Source organism: Rattus rattus, chromosome 4, assembly GCF_011064425.1.
Source record: "Rattus rattus isolate New Zealand chromosome 4, Rrattus_CSIRO_v1, whole genome shotgun sequence".
NCBI classification, from domain to species: Eukaryota; Metazoa; Chordata; class Mammalia; order Rodentia; family Muridae; genus Rattus; species Rattus rattus.
The window spans coordinates 3,711,306-3,731,248 of record NC_046157.1 but is presented as its reverse complement, the minus strand read 5'-3'; the positions used below and the strand labels follow the sequence as shown (position 1 = coordinate 3,731,248).

General features: G+C 52.3%; 1 protein-coding gene across 1 annotated transcript in view; it reads right to left on the bottom strand.

The window, feature by feature from the left end:
- Txnrd2 (thioredoxin reductase 2) overlaps positions 1-19,943 on the bottom strand; it is a 47,188-nt gene that overhangs the window by 6,093 nt on the left and 21,152 nt on the right. Inside the window, exons 9-14 of the mRNA XM_032899921.1 lie at positions 16,859-16,878; positions 16,005-16,096; positions 14,523-14,697; positions 4,632-4,768; positions 933-1,028; positions 273-365 (exon numbers count right to left, since the gene is read on the bottom strand). Of these exons, the coding sequence (XP_032755812.1) occupies positions 273-365; positions 933-1,028; positions 4,632-4,768; positions 14,523-14,697; positions 16,005-16,096; positions 16,859-16,878 (613 nt within the window). The remainder of the gene's footprint in view (positions 1-272; positions 366-932; positions 1,029-4,631; positions 4,769-14,522; positions 14,698-16,004; positions 16,097-16,858; positions 16,879-19,943) is intronic.

Genomic DNA, 19,943 nt, shown 5'->3' with positions numbered 1-19,943 from the left:
GTATATACAGTGAAGTCAGGGGCGGGGCACTGGAGGCTACCAGATCACAGGACCTCAGAGGAAGGCAGCAGAGACCCAGGAGGACACCCATACAGCAGGGTGGGACATTCAGTGGGACCACAGAAGCTTCGGTTGGCCACACTCTAAAGCTGCCAGAGCCTTCCCTTGTTCCTGGAGCTGCTCCCCGACGCTCCTGTCCTGTGGGGGCCCCACACTATGCCCTGCCAAGACCTCCAATTCATGGAGGGGCTCTGTGGGGGAGAGTCCCCTACCTCTATATGCTCCTGGCCGTGGAGAGCCACAGCCTCCTCCTCAGACAGCCCCACACAGCCATACTCCAGTGGTGTAAAGACAGTTGTGGGAACCTGGAAAGTAGGTCTGGAGTCAGATAGGCCTTTTGTGCATCGTTTACCCCTCACTCCAGCCCCACCCCAACACTCCCACATTCCCAAATTGAAACTGCATCTCCTGAGTGACACTTGAGCAGTAATCTGAGGCCAGGGACCCAGCCATACATTATTAGCATAGCAGGTGGCCACTCATTGTTCCTGGGCTGGACCAGGAGCAAAACTACATGCATCCCTTTCTCTAGAAGAGGGAATGAGCTGCCGGGGACAGCTCACTCACACAGGCATTACTCTGAACCCATCATACTGATGTGCTGGTCCCATGAGAGAGCTCAAAAGAGATCCTGCTCATAGTCCCCAATGACTAGAGGTCTGGTTCATATGGTCCTGAGGACTGTACCCTCCTGCTCATGGACGTACAGGTACTCACATTCACACGCTCACATCTGTGTGCATACACACCCATGCACATACACCTGTGCATGTATACATGTACATGAAGACACATCAGTGCAAACACCCCTTACCCCAGAAGAACCAGCCAAGCCTTTCCTAGCTTGGACTGGGTCCTTTAAAGGAACTCACGTTGCTGTAATTCATTAAGGTTGAGGATTTCCCGAAGAGCCGCTGAGACAGAAGCTTTCCTGCCTTGATAGCTGTGGGTGTCAGCTCAGGCCGCCCCTGGGGAAGAACACACAGCATCATACTGCAGGCAGCCTGTGCAGGCAGCCACCCATCGCCTTCCTAGCAGGTGGCTCCCTGTTGAAGACTCACAATGCCAGGCCACAGGCTTTGAAGACAGGGACATGAACTGTGAGGCGGTGGACATTACCACAAGCTGATGCAAGGCTGAATTCCCACAGTGACGATCCCAGGCCCCATCCCTTTCTCTAGAAGAAGGAACGAGCAGCCCAGATCATTGCACAGGCTTTTCTCTGAGTGATCTCAGAGTGCTGGTCCCATGACAGAGCTCAAAAGGGATCCTGCCCACGGTCCCCAGTGACTCAGGGTCTGGTTCGTATGGCCCCAAGCATGTCACGTGCTCCCGACACACAGCTTGACATGCATGCCATAGTCCATGACAAACCCCAAATCAGTGTCATTCCACAGGAGACCACTTTGTCTCAGGGCACACCTTGCCTCGGGTGTTCCTGCTTGCAGCAGCTCAGACCCCCACTGCCAATCACCTCTGTAGCAGGAAATGCAGATGCTGTTTGGCATTCCAGAAATGAGTAGAGATCTACAGAGATAAACTACACTTCCAGCCCGTACATTCCATGGGGCCTGAGTAACCCAGGAAACACCCCCCCCACCGCCCCCAGCACACCTTACCCCATTAAACAGTACCACTACTTCACCCTAGGCCCTGCAGCGCTGGCCTGACCGATGTTGTGGTATTACTCTATTGCTTGCAATTGCCCTTTAAACTGTGTATTGAATTTTTAAAATAAAGACATCTTTCCTGTGCCACATGCTGGTGGCAACCTAGCACTGTGGGCTAAACAGAGACTCACTTGATGTCTCTCTTTTGAGAGAACACGGGCGCTCTCTCACAGTACAGCGCTCACAGAACCACAGAGCTGAAATCTACAGTTGGAGAGTACAACAGCCACACCAGCAACAGGCAAAGACCAAGAAACCACACTGCCCAGGTTCATGGCCTGAGCCTCCATTAGACAGTGATGTGAGGGGCTAGAGAGGTGGCTCAGTGGTTAAGAACGCTGCTTGCTCTTCCAAAAGACCTGGGTTTCGGCATCCGCATGACATCTAACAACTGTGTGTAACTTCAGTTCCTGGGCATCTGATGCCCTCTCCTGGCTTCTGTGTGCACCAGGCACACATGTGGTACACAGATAGGCATGCAGGCGAAACACCCACATAAAAGAAAATTCAGGTGGTAAAATAACCAGGAAGGAGTGGGGCTCGGCAGAGAGCTCCGTGGTGTTCTCATGCCGTCCTCCTTGGAACTGCTACCTCTGAGGCCTTGTACGTAGCAGCAGTGGGAGTCAGAAACCTCTTAGAGAGTCACATGTTCCTAAACTTCGAACACCAATGACGGGCCTGATGGTATCTTGTGCAGTGGCCATGGCCCCTATCTGAGCATTTTCACGGTTGTGGGGGACCCCTCTGGTACTCCTCAGAGTCCAAGAGACAGGCTGACCCAGCAGGAGTCCCGCTGGGACCCATTAGACTCAACCCCTGGCTCCATCTCCCCAGATTCCACGTTTCCCAAAGTAAGTTCCAAAGGGGACCAAGGTGGCACAGCCACCTTCTCACTCTGGAAGGCACAGATGCCAGGCTCTCTTTGCTTTGCTTCCAGTCAGAACCGCCAGTTACCCACCTCACGGTCTCTCTATAACAACAGTGATGAACAAACCCTGACCCGGAAGTAGTTCCCCAGCTTATGTCTCCTACCCGGATGCACGCTCCCCCGCCCCCACAGTGCATGTCTCTGTGGTATAACTAGCGGTTCCTTTTGGTAACTAGGGTTGCTCAACACTCAAAAACTCAAGGTAGGAGCCCACCGGGGTGGGTTAAACAGAGGCCCCACCACCAGCAAAGGGGGAAAAACCTGCTTAGAACTTGGAAGTTGAGTTTATTTGGAAATGGGGTTTGTGTATAGCATACAGGGTTTACATGGGTCTTCAGTCTGATGAAGGATAATCTGCAGGAGACACAGGGGAGCATACAGCACCCGGGGGAGACTGTCAGCAATGATGCCACAGAGCTGGGGTTCAAGGACCACCTATGCACAGCATGGAGGAAGCTGAAAGTAACACCTAGAAGGTACCGAGGAGGACAGCCTGCCCACACTCAGATTTAACCTCAGGCCTCCGAGAGTGAGTGCTCTACACTCCTGAGTTTCTGGTGGCATAAACCACTTGTTACAGCAGCCCGGGGACAGAAACATACTCATGGGAGATACGACAAGAGGCCTGGGGACTCAGGGAGCATCCATCAGCATGTCTAAGCAGGGGCTCCTGAGCACCTACCTTCCCTGCGTTGCATCAGGATGGGTCTAAGGACGCAGAGACCCAGGACTGATGGAGTAGGAGGGGCCAGTAAAAGACAGGAATGGTGGTTGGCTGTTTCCCAAGCCAGGGCCTCACCAGGGAGGTGCTGTGGGCCATGATCTCCAAGGAAGAGAGGGATGCAGAGGGACATCCAAGAAGTGTCCACAGCCACAGGTCCAGTCAGTAGGGATGAGGTCCAGAGCCCCAACACCTTTCCTACACTGAGCCCCTCACCCAAGAAAGATCAGTTACAGCCTAGTCAGCAAGGGAACTGAAACGGCCTCAGGATCAGAGAGGGAACCATAGCAAGCACAAGGTCAGATGGCCTGACCTGGGGCTGGTCTCCTGTGGCCATAAGACTTCTCCAAGGTCATGCCCAGCAACAGCTAACTCCGTTTTAAGAATTACTTTGTGGGGCCTGAGGGATGGCTCAGTGGTTATGAGCACTGACTGCTCTTCCAGAGGTTCTGAGCTCAAACTCCGGCAACCACATGGTGGCTCACAACCATCTGTAATGGGATCCGATGCCCTCTTCTGGTGCGTCTGAAGACAGCTACAGTGTACTCACATACATAAAATAAATAAATCTTTTTTAAAAGTGCTCAGTGCTTAAAAAAAAAAAAAAAAAAAAAGAATTATTTGGGCTGGAGAGATGGCTTGGTGGTACTGTCTGTTCTTCCAGAGGTCCTGAGTTCAATTCTTAGCAACCACATGGTGGCTCACATCCATTTGTACTGGGATCTGATGCCCTCTTCTGGCATGAAGTATACATGCTGACAGAATGTTAATATACATAAAGTAAATAAATAAATCTTTAAAAATTTATTTTGCGTATGGGTATTTTGCCTGCATGTATGTCTGTGTGTCACACATGTGTGCTTGGTTCTCAGAGGCGAGAGAACTGAAGATACGGATGGAACTGAAGTTACAGTTATGAACTACCATGTGCCTGCAAGGGATCCGGGTGCCCCGGGAGAACAGCCACTGCTCTTAACTGTTCAGTCATTACTGCAGCTCCCACGCTTAAAGTGTCCCACCTTGAGCTTCCCAGAAAGGCAAAGCATCAGGAGGAGCAAAGGTCGGTACTCAATCCTTCCCAGGATGCACCTGATAGTCCTTAGAGTTGAGTCCTGTGATTGGTGCTCTGGGATTAGAAAGACACATATTGTTCCTGTGGACAGCAGAGCCTACGTCATGTCCATCTCAAGGCCCAGCTGAATCAGGGGAGCATGGAAACAGGAGCAGTCGGCCAGACAGACATACAGCCTACCTCAGCAACATCTCCAATGGCATAGATGTGGGGGACGGAGGTGGCCTCCTGGGCATCCACAATGATCTTCTGATTCTTAGGGTTGGTATTAACACCAGCCTTCTCCAGATTCAAATTTCTGGTCTCTGGAACTCGCCCTTATGGAAAGATAGAGAAAATTGAAAGATTTGGGTTAGCAGTTTTGACATGGGTTAGTTTTATTTAATATATTTCAACCAGATGTAGTGACGCACACATACGAAATCCTAGCTCTTGGAAGGCTGAGGCAGGAACATAACAGGTTCAAGGCCAGCCTAGGCTAAACATACAATCTATCAAAATACAAATAAACAGGGGATTTAGCTCAGTGGTAGAGCGCTTGCCTAGGAAGCGCAAGGCCCTGGGTTCGGTCCCCAGCTCCGAAAAAAAGAACCAAAAAAAAAAAAAATACAAACAAACAAACAAACAAAACAACCAGGGCTGGCTGGATATGGTGTCGCACGCCTTTCATCCCAGTACTGGGAAGGCAGAGGCAGGCAGATCATGGAGAAACCCTGTTTCCCAGACAAGGGTGAGCAGAGAGGTCAGCAGTAGACCAAGCTACATAAGGTTCCAGTTTAAATCCCCGTACAATAAATGGATCAGTCGATTGATAAGCAATCTAGCAAGCATTTCTCAGAGCTAGAGTCTATGCCTGGCTTACAATCCCAGCTACTTAGAGAGGCCGAGGCAAGATGATTGCTTGAGGACAGGAGTACAGAGCTGGCCTAGACAACATAGTAAGACTGTCCCCAAAAGAGAAAAAAAAAAATGATCAGAATAGTCACTGAGAAGCTGACAGGCCTGACTGCAGAGGGGCGGAGTGTTAGTGCAGTCACTGAGGACTGATTCTCTCTTAACATGGACCTTACATAGATATCCATGCGACATTCCAAGAGGACTGTTAACATCCTGTAACGTCAAATTTGTACAGGAAAGTCATGGTTTCTTCTCTTCCAAAATAAGTAGTTTTGACCACAAAAAAGCCTTGAAGCACGAACAGGCCTGGAGTGGCCTTGGTTTCAGCCTGGGCTGTCCAAGACCTCCCAACCACTGAGGGAGCCAGGCTCCACTGAGCTGCAAGGACACGGCAAAGCATGATCAAAGAGTCCCTCAGAGAGGCAGCCTGTCTCAAAGGAAAGATACCACTGTCTGGGGTGACCCCAGGGAGGTGGCTGTCCTATCTGTATAAACTGTGGGGTATCTGGGTCCATAGGCCTCATAGGAGCTAACTGGCTGGCACATGGTTCTTTACTGTGAGGGCACTCTTACACTGCCCCAAATGCCTAGGACTCTTGTGAAGTATTTGATCCTTCCTATCTACCCGGCAAGCCTCCTTCAGACAGGCTCCAAGTGTCACCTCCCACCAGCAGACTATCTATCTGCATGGACAGACTAGGCCGTGTCTCCAGAACTCACCAGCATAGCCTGCAGCATGTGCCGTGCAAAGAGCATGCTAACTGGAGCCAACGGTGAGAACAAGCAGATTCATGCCCTGCCCAGACCCTCAGAGTAGGCTTGTAGACCAGCAGCCGGCAATGGGGCTGAATAAGGAAGGCCGGCCGGCAGCCAGCTCTCCAGAGCACAGGGCTCTGCCTTCCCTCTCCCGCACACCCTGAGCTGTCCAGCACACTGCTCAAACAAATGTGCTTTCAGACAGTGTGAGCTGCACCATGCTCACCCTCCACTTCAGCTTTTGGGTGCAAAGCCCAGGACCAGGAAGAGACAGACTTGTTTCTCTTGGTGTCAGTGTATCTGTCTCCTCATGCTCCACACAGTTCTGGGCCTTCAGAGAAGGTAGCATGTGAACTTCATCCTAGCTCAGCTGCCCGGGGAGGTCCCCTCTGTCTTGAGTTCAGATAACTGTGACCCCTAAGCAAGTGTATGTCCCCCAGAGCCAGACTGCTTATGCCTCTCAGGATCTCAAGACAATTCCCCACGGACAGCGGTGATCTGGCATCAAAGGCACAGTTCCCACAGTTCTTGGAATCTGGGACAAACTAGACTTCGGTCTGAGATGCCCAGGAAGTGGGTGGCGCCCACCTAAACATCTGGCAGATGAATCTTTAAGTCTCCAGCTGTTATGCTGGATTGGGGAAGTCAAAACACAGAGACTAGGCTAAGCCTGGCTACTATCGTTGGCTTGGGCCTGGCTCCAGCCTCTTGGCACTGCTCAGCCACAGGAACTGGGTGTGGGCAGGCAGGCACCATGGGGATCAGCCTAGACTCAGGCAGTGGGAGGCCACATCAGAGGAAGGAGCTGGGCCTATGGGTAGGGCCGGAGCACATAGGGGGAGGTAAAGGATTAGTAGGTCAGGGTCCTGTGGTTCAATCCTCAGCTCCCTTCTCTAGCCGCTGGGTCCAGCCTGCTGTACTCACTGCCTCCCGGTAATCGTGGGAGCTGGAGTGGCTAAGGGAAGAAGTGGTAGGCTGTTCTCCACGCTGGCCACACTAAATTTATGATCTCTCCTACACATGTGCCCACCTAGTCCTGGAGGCCAAGAGCATCTCTTTGTGCTCCTTGTGGTAACTATGGTAACTACTGCTCTTGCAGATGCCAAGGGAGTCGTCCTCATGAAAATAAAAATACAATTAAGTGATGCCTAATGACAGAGATGCATTCTGATGAATGTGTCACTAAGCTGTTTGTAACCTCCATGCTCTAGACGACCTCCCAGGAAGACCTGTGTGATACATATGTGTAGCCTTTTGTTCCTGGGCTACAATTGCATACAACACTTACTACCCGAATGCCTACAGGCAACTGTAGCACAGCAGGTCTGTGCCTCTAAACAGGTTCATTTCCATACACATTGCCACGGCATTACAACAGCCTTGGTGCCTGCCACTGTGATAATCTTCCGGGAAGGCTGGATGAGATACGATCTACACACATCTGAAAGTAGTGCCAGGAGAAAAGGTAGGGGAGGAACTAGGAGCCCTTCACGGTCTACTGCAAAGCCAAGATTTCTTAGGACCTGTTGTGTATATACATTTGGGAAGTACACAGGCATGTGAGCCAAGTCTGCAGTGTGAGGAACAAATTCTGGCTGGCTGGAGAGAGGAGAAACTCAGTATGGCAAAGAACTTGGCTAAGTGTGACAAATGATTTGTTTTCAGCATGGTGTGGGCCCCAGGCTGGAAGAAGCCATCCCTCACCAGGCATCCTATATCATGGAGCCGTTCACTGAGGCTGAGACAAACTCTGAAGCCAGGGCACAGACCGCGGGGAGCAGGGAGCACGGACCTAGGGCTCCGTGACCTAGGACATAGCCTCACAGTTCAACCAAGCTCTGCTCTCTCCCTTGTGATCAGAGCTGAGTCCAGTCTCCCTGCTGGCACTGAGACACACACACACCTCCCCCCCAGTTGTAGGTGCCTCCTCAGCTCAGGTCTGGAACCCAAGGAAAGTAAAAAACAGGTGCCAGGCGCTAACCCAGCAGCCACCCCACCAATGGGCTTCCTGGCTTGTGGCAAGGCTTGTTTGCTTTGTTTTTAACACTCTGGCCTTGACACAGCTGGGCGCCTCTCCTGCTGCTTTAATTTGCACTTCTCTGATTAATAAAACTGTCCTCTGCCTCCATTTCTTAATAGCGTTAGTTTCTTTTGCGAACGGCCAATCCCTGCCTTTGCCTGTTTGCTGCCTTGCTTGCCTCTAAGAGCTTCTTCGCATGTAATCCGTACACCATGCTATGCTGCTCCTACAGGGACAGTGCTCAAATGCAGACCTGGGCCCTGGGTTATCTGCCCCAGGGGCACTGGGCTGGGAGCTCTGGCTGACTCTTCTGCAACACTCCCCTGCCCCCACACACACCTCCGGAAGTCTGCCACCATCCCTCCTTAATAGCTGACCCTACTCCAAGGAGTGGCTAGAGAGGGCTGCAGGCCAAATGCTAAAGCAGCCATCAGTCTTTATCACCTACAATGTGGGATAAGGGCTGTGCAGGTGGAAGGCCACAGGCGGCACCCTGCGCCTCTCTGATCCACGCTAGTTAAACGAGCATGCCCTCCAATTTCATGCCTGCCTACAGCACATGTTCCCACCAGGGAAGGGCAATCCGTGAAATGAGGTGAGATTTAAGTGCCAGCAGGAGTGGGGAGGGCGGGCGAGGGAGGAGCTGTGATCCAGACTGATATGGCCACACCAGGTGGCACAGCGTTGGACAGAGAGGTATACACTGCGACTTCAAGACAGTCTGAGGGCCACCAAGGCCTGTGTGGAGAGCCTAGGCAACCGTCCCATGAGAGCCCTGCTGTGCTGAGCCTGGCCTATTGCTGCCTGGTTCCTTGAAGCTGTGTGTTAAATTGATCTTCTTTCTCCTTATCTGTGTTTATGGGGTCTTTCTGTAGGAAGGGTTTTATATAAACCATGGTGGTCTGCAACTCACTTTGTAGCCGAGGATGATCTTGAACTGATCCTCCTGCCTGCCTTCCCAGTGCTGCGATTACAGGTATGAGCCTGTTTATACCGGTTTATATGAAGCCAAGGACTGAACCCAGGGGTTTATGCTTGATAGGCAAGCACTCTACCAACTTAGTGACATCCCTAGCCTTTTCTCTTTTTTGGAGGGGGTGATATGTGGGGTCTTGCTCCATAGCCCAGGCTGGCCCCAAACTCTCATCTAGCTCACGTTCCCCTTGGACTCATTGGGCAGTCTTTCTGCCTCAAAGTGCAGGGTTTACAGGTGAGAATCACCAGGCTGGCTCCCTTATTTGTTTAATCATTTACTTAGTTCTGGGGAAAAGTAACCCACTTACTTAGTGCAGCCCCTCCAGCACGTTAAATATGTCCACTTCTGAATCTCCCCTCTCTCTCTTCATCCTTCTCTTTATCTGTCATAGCCGTGACTCAATACAGCTCAGGCCCACCCACAGCTGTGAGGGCCCCACTACAGTGGGACAGACACTCCAGGCTAGGCTGTATGCTTGCTCTGCCCTCCCTTCTCAGAGCCTTAGCTTAGCACTCAGTCCTGGGGACCAAGCGACCCCTCAAAACTCCCAGGCAGCCTAAAGCTGCCCCTTCCCTTTTGCTGAGCTTGGATCATTCCCGGTGGTCAATGTCCAGCCTTGAGGAGCTTGGTTCTGTTTCTTCTCCTGCCCCTTCTCCTGCTGCCTGGCACTCAGTGCTGGGTGGGCCCGTGCAGCTGTGGCTGGAGTATGGGAGTGCAACGTGCATATATAGATAGTCCTGGGTAGGGAAGGAGAGCCAGGCAATCAGCTCACCCTGGGCTGACGTCCCAAGCACTGGGTGTCCCCACACGGCTTCCCTGGGTCCTGCCTCTCTGCTTGTGGGCCGAGTGCCCAATTATGGATGAGCTCTATAAAGCCTTCCACATGGGGTCAGATAGAGGCTCGGAACTCTGGCTCCAATACCCCTAACGGTCAGGACTGTCTGGAACTTGTTCATGATGATGATGATGATGATGTCTAGGAGGAACGGATATGCCACAGCCTTGTCATCTGTCCCCGGCAGGGACAGAGAACTGTCAGGATGTGTGGGCTCTGGCAGCACAGGTCAGTTTTAGTTCCCAAGGCCAATCCCCAGAGGCTTCACGTGCCTTCCTTAAAACCAAATCAGCTTCAGAGAAGGCATCTGCTGGGGGTGGGTTGGGGGAGGGGCAGTCCCGGGCCAGCTCCCCAGACAGCACCGACTCAGGCCACAACTGGTTAACTCGCAGATCCCGCCTGCCTGGACTGTGCAGGCTGACTGTCTTCACTCAGCGCTGTAATCGGCACATCTGCAGACAGGAAATCCTCCGCGCTGAGGTTCCCAGTCTATTATCTGAGACACCTGGTGTGGGCGGGTGATTCAGAGACAAACAATGAGGGGCCCCTGCACAGCAATTAACTGCTTTAACTGCTAATGTGTTTAATCCACCACTGGAGATCAAGGCTGCGTGGAGGAAAAGGCTGCCTGTCCCTCTTGGCTTCCAGAGTGCAGCACCGCTTTGCCAGGCCTGTAACCTCGCATTCTCACCAACCATGGAACACCGGCCTGGTCAGGTGTGAGGTGCTGGGGCCTTCTGTCCATGGATGTCATGCAAGGCTGGAAGGGCGTCCATCCCTTTTATTAAACGTCCCTCAAAGTGCAGCTTGTTGGGAAAGAATCAGCTGCTTGCTTGGGTGGAAAGCACAATCCACAGAGACTGTCTGAGGGACCAGCCATGCAGCACCCCCGGCCCACCCCGTTTTATTTAAACTCCCAGAGTGCATCATCTTACAAGGAAGCAGAAATAATGCTTCGTTAGAGGCTTATCAGTACAAGCAGCAAGAAATATTCCCAGTTGTTCAAATGGGAAGTGGCTCCTGAATGTTTACAAAACCTGGCTCAGATGGGGGTGGTGAAGTCTGCACATGCCCAAGCGCCAGCCCCACCACCCAGAAGGCGTGCCAGAAACCGCTGCCGCCACTGCCACAGCCCTGGGGAAGAAGGGTCAGAGGCCAAGGGCTTCGAAAAGCTTCTACCCACAGCATCAATCACCCCTGCAGCCTGTCTGGGGGACACTCTTTCGGAACATACAGAAAGAACAGATTCGCAGCAGGGGAGGGACAGAGGCTCTGCCTGATGGAAGCCCCTGGAAGCCAGGGGACCTGGGCTTTCCAAAGGCACAGACTCTACGAGCTCTAGCTGTCCAACAGCATCTGGCTACACGGTCCAACAGGACACAGGGTGGGCATGGTGAATCACTGGTGGGTCCAGCACTTTGGAGACTGAAGCAGGAAGACTGCAAGTTTCAGGCTAGATTGGGCTACACTGTGAGTTCAAATCAGCCTGGACTATGCGTATGTAGAGAGGCCCTGTCTTACAAACCAAATCGAACAAGCAAAACAACGAAGACAAGACTGGGTTTTGTGTGCCCTCAGGGAGGTACACAGAACATTGGGGTGGGGCAAGACCCAAGCTATCTCCTCACCACTTAGAAAGGTCTAACAGCCAGGCAGTGGCGGTGCACTAGTGTGCACACGTTCAGTCTCAGCACTTGGGAGGCAGAGGCAGAAGGATCTCTGTGAGTTCTAGGACAGCCAGGACTACACAGAGAAACCCTATCTCAAAACACAAACAGACAAACAAAACATGAGACAGAGGTTTAAGACAAAGCAGACACTCTAAGGTCTAAGATGTCACCTAATCTTTTACACTGTACATAATGAACTTATTTAAAGATTAATTTTTACAATGTAACTAAGAATATCGTCTTTGGTGAGTGGTCACTTGGCCAAGGAGACGCTGGGGCACTCAGATCCTCACTCACACCCCTGTCCTGTGTCTTGGTATGACCCACTGGTTCATCTCCTCTGGATTCAACCCCATCTCCTTTTTCCTTTTATTGAGACAGGGTTTTACCAGGTAGCCCTGGCTGTCCTGGAACTCAGTCTGTAGACCAGGCTGGCCTTAAACTCACACAGATCTGGTTGGCTCTGTCTTCCTAGTGCACCACTGCTGCCTGGCTCTCATTCTGATTTCTATGCATTTGAACAACTGAGGAAAAAGTTTATCCAGAAGCATATTGCTCTGTGATACAGCCTGAAGACCAAGTCTGGGGCCTACAGTGCCCTGAGCAACCCCTGGAGACCCCCTGGCACAGCTGGAGACCACCCGCCTCATTGAGATGGAGCCGAACGAGGCATCTGAGGCGATCTGGTTCTGAGCCCTGGTTCACATGAGGCAGACCCCAAAGACCCAGACATTCTGGGACAAGGCAGTGAGATCAGTTTCTATTGTTCCAGGCATTCCCTGTGACAACGTGCAAGTTCATGAGGAAGCTAGGAAAACTAGAAGCCTGAACTAGAATGTACTCACACCAAGGCAGGCAGGGATGCTCACATGGGAATGCATTCTGCGAATGTCACCCTCACCAATGAGGACCATGGTGCTTCGTGCAGACCCCGCTCACCCTGGCCACAGTGCCCTAGTCTCCCAGCATGCCCGTGACAGGACTCTTGGATCTCTCTTCTCCCCACTGGCCTCTGGTTGAGCCTCTACAACCTTCATCACTAGATTCAGGCCCCAGAGGCATTAACCCTAGCTACCCCCTCTTTCTCCCTAGTGGAGTCCATCTAGGGAGCCCATTTATCTAGTAAAGCCAGCAGCAGCTAAGTAAACAGCCTCACCTGCTAGGCCTTTACCCCATGAAACACTGGGCCTACCACTCATGGAAAGGAAAAGGATGAGAGCAGGGCTCTGGCCTGGCGTGACAGCCAGGCACGTGTGCTGGTGAGAAGCCCTGGGCCTGGGACACGCTAGGCATGCTCTGGCGTGACAGCCAAGGCACGTGTGCTCTGGCCTGTATCAGTACAGCTGGCCTGTGGACACTTGTGTTCACTACAGTATCACTGACAATAACCAAAAGGTGACAGCAGCCTGCATGTCCATCAACAGCTGGATAGATAAACAAAACTGTTCAGCCTTGAAGAGGAAGGAAATTATGACACATGCTAGCACATGGATAAACCTTGAGGACATTATGATAAGTGACTCAGGCCAGGAACAAAAGGATAAATGCTGTACGAGTCCACTTATGAGTTCCTGGAGTTATCAAATTAAGATAGAAAGTGGTGTCTGGGAAAGATAGGCCCGGTCAGGAGGAGCTAGCTAGCGCTCGGTAAGTAAGGGGCTTCAGAGGGGGGCAATGCTCTGCAAACAGATGGTGGCGGTGGCTGCACAGTAGTGTGAATGCCCTTAGTGCCACTGAGCTAGGTACCAAGTAATTAAAATAGAACGTTTTATGTTATGTGTGACCACACTTTAAAAACTTAAAAATATGTCATTATGTGTTCCTATGAAAACATGTGGGGCTGGGGATTTAGCTCAGTGGTAGGGCGCTTGCCTAGCAAGCAAAAGGCCCTGGGTTCGGTCCTCAGCTCGAAAAAAAAAAAAAAAAAAGAAAAAAAGAAAACATGTGTATTGGGTATGCATGTGTATGTGTGCAGATGTATAAGTGTGTGTGTGTGTGTGTGTGTGTGTGTGTGTGTGTGTGTAGGCATGCCTCTGTGTATGTGTTTGTGTGTGTAGGTATGCATGCATGTATACATAAGTGTGAAGGTCAGCTGTCTACCTCAGGTGTCACTCCTCATGGGCTGCCCACCTTTTCCTTTGAGGCATACTGGCACTCACTGAACAGAGCAGGCCATCTGGCCAGCCAGCCCCAGGGACCTGCCTGTTCTGCTTGCCCAGCTCTGGTATTACAAGGAGGTTCCACCAATGTAGCTTCTTAGTTTGGGTTCTGGGAAGCAAACTCGTACTTAAGCAGGAAGCACTGTACCAACTGATAGTCTCTGCACCCCTCCACATATCATTTTTATGAGGAAAACAGCGGCTTAAAACAGCTGGGGCGGCACACACCTACGATCCCAGTACTTGGAAAGCAGAGACAGGAAGATCTGGAGTTCAAGGTCATCTTTGGGTACATATGGAGAGTGAGGTTATCCTGTGCTATGTGAGACACGGCCTCCAAGTGAACAGAGAAAACTAGCTTGAATTTACAATGCTAATAAAGCAAACATCTAATTCATTAAAGATAAATCTATCAAGGTTTGAGCCCTAGAGGGAATCTCTAGGTTTTATACTGAAGCCGTATAAACAATCTGTGAAGGCTATGGAAGGCCTCACACACCTTTGCTAAATGATGGCCCCAACAAATCTCTTTTATGATTTGCATTTCCAGAATATCATATAGCAACGAGGAAAGAAATAGAAGGACAGTGTGCCCGGCACAGCCAGGGGCGGGTCGTGTGGTCTGGAAGTGTACCTGACCGTGGTTAACCTGAGCAGCCAGCAGAATGGAGGATCCGAGGGGTAAAGGGTAGGAAGGTGAAGGAAATATGGTTTCCTTGAGCTAGAGACCATGTATGAGTGGCTCGCCGCATCCTTACCTATGGCCCACAGGACAGTGTCAAAGGTGCCCATGTCCTCCTTGCCAGAAGCGAGATCCTCCCAAGTGACCTGCAGTTGGTTAGTCGGGAGTTTTCTGACGAGGGAGGGGACACAGCCTTTCAGGAACCGGGTGCCATGAGACTCCATGTGCTCTGTGACCAAAGACGACATTTGCTGCAAAGCACGAAGAGACGCCATGAGGACTAGGTCACTCCTGGCAACAGACACCGAGAGGCCCTAACTTCCGCCTTGCTCTCAGTGCCTTGGTAGGGCTCCAAAAGGGTTCTGCACAGAGAAGAAGGTGGGGTGCCCACTACCCCACCTCCGGGTCCCCTTGCCAAGTCAGAGAAGCCCTCAGCTTCCTCCTGGCTCCCAGGTCAGACCCTAGGAGCAATGTGAGGACAAATTCAGCCTTCAGCCTCCTCTCAGGCTCATGGGATCCACTTCCCGCCCAGTCCCCAGTGACTGTCACCAACACCCACTCACTGCCATCAGGAAGTGGATGGGGGAGGGATGGTGTGTGTGTGTGGGGGAGCACTGTCAGAAGATTCTTATTCCCAAGAAATGCAAAGACAGCAGTGCAGGCCCGGATTGGGGGTTGGCGAAGGTGTCGCATTCACCTCTTTGTCCAGGGGCCCCAGGTCTCCCCAGCCCAGCTGCAGCTGAGGCCAGTTCCCAGGCCAACAGCAGGGACTAGACACAACTTCTTAAAGGGCATAATAATCACCATTTAAATCCTGTGACATCTGCCTATGCAAGGTGGTGCATGCTGGACTACATGTAGGAGGAGCCCTTTATACCAGGGGCACATCTCAGCTTGTCCAAGCAAGGGGCTGCCTAGCACTCTACACGCCAGCAGATGCCTGAGGGACTCAGACATACAGGTCTCCAAGGGCGTCTACGAGGCTGTTCGGTGCCCAGAGGGTCTGTTCCCACGTGGCCTGAGCCCCCCTCTCTATAGACCCCTTTACATCTGCACCCTGTTGGCTGCCAGCATATCCCCTGGATACTCAGACTGGATGTTGTATCCCTGTACAGGGGCTTGGTATGCACACCCTCAGCTATGGTGGCCCAGCTTTAGGATGAAGCCACATGAGATAGAAAGACATTTGTGGGGGAGGGTGATGGGGCCAGGGGTCATGAGACCATGGGTCCAGTTCATTGTATCTTCAGGTGACTTTCTAGGCTTCTGTCACCGGAACTTAACATGACTTGGGGTTGAAGTGTCTTTGGCAGAGGACACAGAATATTTGACATCTCAGCGATAACTCAAACTTAGGTTTTAAGGAATGGCTTATTTGGAGAATGGGGCCTGAAACACTGCTCAGGTCGGCTCATTCTCGGGCTTAGATGACCCTCCTGCCTCAGCTTCTCAAGTGCCAGGACTGTAGGCTGGTGCCAAGATGCCTGGCTTTAAGGAACTGCTTCTGAGGATCGAGTCTCCCCAAGGCCATAGCCGCACCTGCCGGGGGCAGTACTACCTGGTCAAAGCCTCGGAGGGGCACACTGCGCATCATGACCGTGGTATCCAGGCCAATCCCAGTGAGGAAGCCGGCACACTCCAGGGCCACATCTGCAGCAGCAGGCTAAGGCTGACTGACTAACATGAGAGGGAGCAGAAGAGCAGAAGACCCTGGCCCCTGCTCTCACAGCCCAGGGTCCCGTGTTCCTGCTCAGCACCATCAGAGGCCTCCGAAGAAAGCTGCAGGGATTCCCTAACCCCAGGTCTCAAGTGCATAAGCTGACGGCCCCAGCTTCAAGCTCTCCCAACAGCACCCACAGGCCAGATAGTTTATGCCTCCATGGGGCTTCCATCTGGCTCTGGTGTTTCGTCTCAACCGCCAGGAGAGAGGGTGGAGATTCAGTGGAGAGCTGCTGGCCAGACCCAAGGAGAAGAGCCTTGTGGTAGAGCCACAGAACACTGCCTGTGGCCTGTGCTCCTATGTCAGCCTGAGACTCCAGTGAGGGCTTTCATCTTCCCTCCCACATCCTGTCCTGACCCTGAGCCCCTCAGAGTTCCCCTCTTGACCCTTCCTGATCTGACTGCTTCTCCCGCAGGAGTGAGGTCAGATCAGGGCTGCTCTCCAGGGAGATGCTCATCACGGCCTTCCTGACTGCCTTGCAGCCCTCTCCAGCTGCCTCAGCAGGCTGTGTGAGGCTCAGGAAGCGGCAGCCTTCAAAGGTCAGACTCAAATCGTTCCCTGGGCCCAAACCCCTCTTAACAGGTCCAGCTGAGTCCCCACACAGGACAACAGAGTATCTTCTGGGAGGGAGAATGGGAGAGGGGCTGAGCACCCTTCCTGACGATGGCCATCTGCACTTTGGCAAAGGATACAACTGGCTCCAACCACCAACCTGCAGAGAAAAGCAGCAGAAAGCACGCTAAGTGAGTACCAGCAAGGCCACAAGCTGTTGTTCCGCGGCTGGGGCAAAGACGAGCTCTGCAGGCTTCCTACCAGGTACTCCTGAGCCAGTGAGAGTGGGAGCAAACAGTTGATACCGGTGCAGAACCCACTTCCCAACCGCTACAGCTATGGAACAGAACACAACAGTCAACTGAACCAGCAAATTGCCTGGTGCTGAAGGGTGCATGGTCAGTGACAAATGACACCTGGCTTGTGAAAAGTCAAGGCAGCTCCAGGCCCCGGCAGACATGTTGAGAGATGTCCCTCAGAAGCACAGGTTTCTTTCTGACCACAGGTGAGTCTTGTCTGAGGCTCCTCAGAACCTCTTGATCCAGGATGGAAGCAGGGGTGACCCAGGACACCAAGAGGACCAGAATGGGGACAGTGGCTTATGAGAAGCAGCAACTATGACCAGGGCCCATGACTGTCTGCCTAACCTTACAACGCCTAGGCCCAAGGCCAATGGATCATCCCCCGCCTTCCTGCCAGAGCCAGGACACTGTGACCCACTGGAAATAGTCATTTTAATGCTCTCTTGTGGCTGGCTCCACACTCCACATACATGTACATGCATTCACACACACATGCACATGTGTACACACACACAGGAAAATGCAAGCATGAAAAGTCATTTGTATGCAAATACACACTATAAACACACTGGCATAGACATGTAGTCACACACACCTGTCCACATCCTCTCATGTGCACACCCATGCAAACACACAGGCACATATGTGCACACTCATGCAAAAGGACTGAGGAACAGAGGGTTCCCAGCCAGGGCGACTGCACGTGGGTGGGCTCGTCAGATCACCCTTCAGTCTTTGAACAAGAGCAGGTGATGTAAGGACGGATAAGCCTGATGTCAGTACTAATCCTGGCAAGTACTAATGATATAATTCCATTTCAAAAAGCGGCGGATCCCTCGGAATAACTTGTGCAGGTGCCCTGCGGGAACCATCTGGCATGCGGCTCTGCACGGGAGCTGGGGACAGAACCACACTTACTGGCTGAGTACAAGATGGTCCCAGCTGGTCATACAACCCTACTCAGCATTCGATGGATATGGACAGGGGGTCCTGGGATCCCCAGCAGGCAGGGAGAACAGAGGTGCTTTCTAGGCCCCTGAAAACACCCCCTGCACACGCCCACACAGGTGCAGCATGTCTGCAGGAGAGGTGCTTCCCAAAGTATAAAGCCTAACACTTTTGCATTTGATGTATACAGTGAGAGCTCTGAGCCACTTAAGATATGAAACTACGAGTTATTTGAGCTGCAAACAGAATGGAGCTGCTTTGATCATCTTCTCTCACCTGTAGGACGGATGGTAAGAAAGTCTGTGAGCATCCAACAAGCAGTGCCCCTTCTCTCAATCCCCTAATAAGCAGTACCCAGCCCACCCCTCCCAACAAACCACGGAGACTCCAGCCCAGTGGGGCAACATCAGTGTAACCCTTCTGTTGATGACTGGGCCTCTCTATTTATCTCAAGCTCCCTTCAGACTCCCCCCAAGCTAGCTGTATCCCACAACCCCCATTCCTAGGCCCTCCCACCACACTGCTGAGCATGAAGCAAGCAGTCTCCTGGATCTGATTCTCGTGTTTCTGCAGTCCACGTGTGCCTCCCAGCCTCCCACAAAGCAGGCTGGGTGTAGGAGATGGGTGGGCCGGCAGCCAGGGATCACCATCTGCTCCAGCAGAGACCCATGAGCACCGTGGACCTCCTTCTGAGGTGGCCCCATAACAGAAGGTGGGGCACCATTTCCCAGGTGCCCCCAGCCCTCAGGCCACCAAGTCCAAATTGTGAACCCCAGAGCACACACAGGAAAGACAGACACCCACAGGCAGGCACATTCCTGGGGGTGGGGGAGTCTTGAGAGTGTGCTAAGGCCTCTACAAAAGCACACATCTTGCTTGAATGGACAGTGACCTTGGGCCATTTGTTTTATGAGCTATGATGATGGTCAGCACTGGTTTTCTTACTCCGCCTCTCCCTCTAATTGACCAATTAATGGGAATGCTTATTCTTTGAAAGATGAACACAAGAACTCAGAGGACTGAGGTTCTAGGGATGGCCACGCATGTCAATAATCCCAGCCCTTTGGAAGTGGAGATAGGAGGATCGTAAGTTCAAGGCCAACTTGAGCTACATAGTCTAAAGCCAGCCCCGACCTTATCCTGAAAAACAAACAAACAAACACCACTGGAACAAAAGCAGAGACAAAACTGAAGCTTCCAGATCCCGAGTCAGTCCCAGAGAGAGGCTGGCAGCTGTAGGTTGGCCCCGACTGGCCACACTCTCCAGGACCAGCCTCGGAGGCACAGTGACCAGTGCAGCTGCAGCCTGGGAGACAGCAGTAATGGCAGTCTGGAAGGCTGTTTGGAAGTCCGGGACTTAACACCACATTTAAAAACCAGCGCACAGATCTTTGTTCAACCAGTAGTCACCATCCTACACTCTGGTAGCCTTGAACCCTGTGTGTGTGTGTGTGTGTGTGTGTGTGTGTGTGTGTGTGTGTGTGTGTGGTGTCTCTGTGCCTTTTATTGTGCCAGCATTCTCCATGGGTGCATGAGTACCATGAGATTAGTCTAATCACAGGGTGGCTTGCTTGTCAGAATTGAAAGCAGGAGGAAGCAGACACAGAGCATTAGCACAGACCTGTGAAGCTAGGCTTACAGTCTGCCTCTCAGCCTGGAGGACCCTAATCTTCTCTCCAGGAGGCACAGCCACACAAGTGACAGTCTCACAAGAGCACCTGGCCTCTTGGTAGCACTACCAGTCCAGGAAGTGCCAGTCAAGCCTCAGAGCTCCACGGAAGCGGCACAGAGGAGACACCACAGTCCTGGATCCTGGTGGAGCGGGCTCCCGACCTGCCTCGACCTGCCAGTAGCACCCAACCCTTGGGGGCCTGACAACCCCCACCCCCGCCCCCACCAAGCCCTGAGTAGTGGAAGCTACCCAAGGTCCTTGCCCCATACAGGCAAACAAGCAGAAAAGCTGAGAATCAAGTGC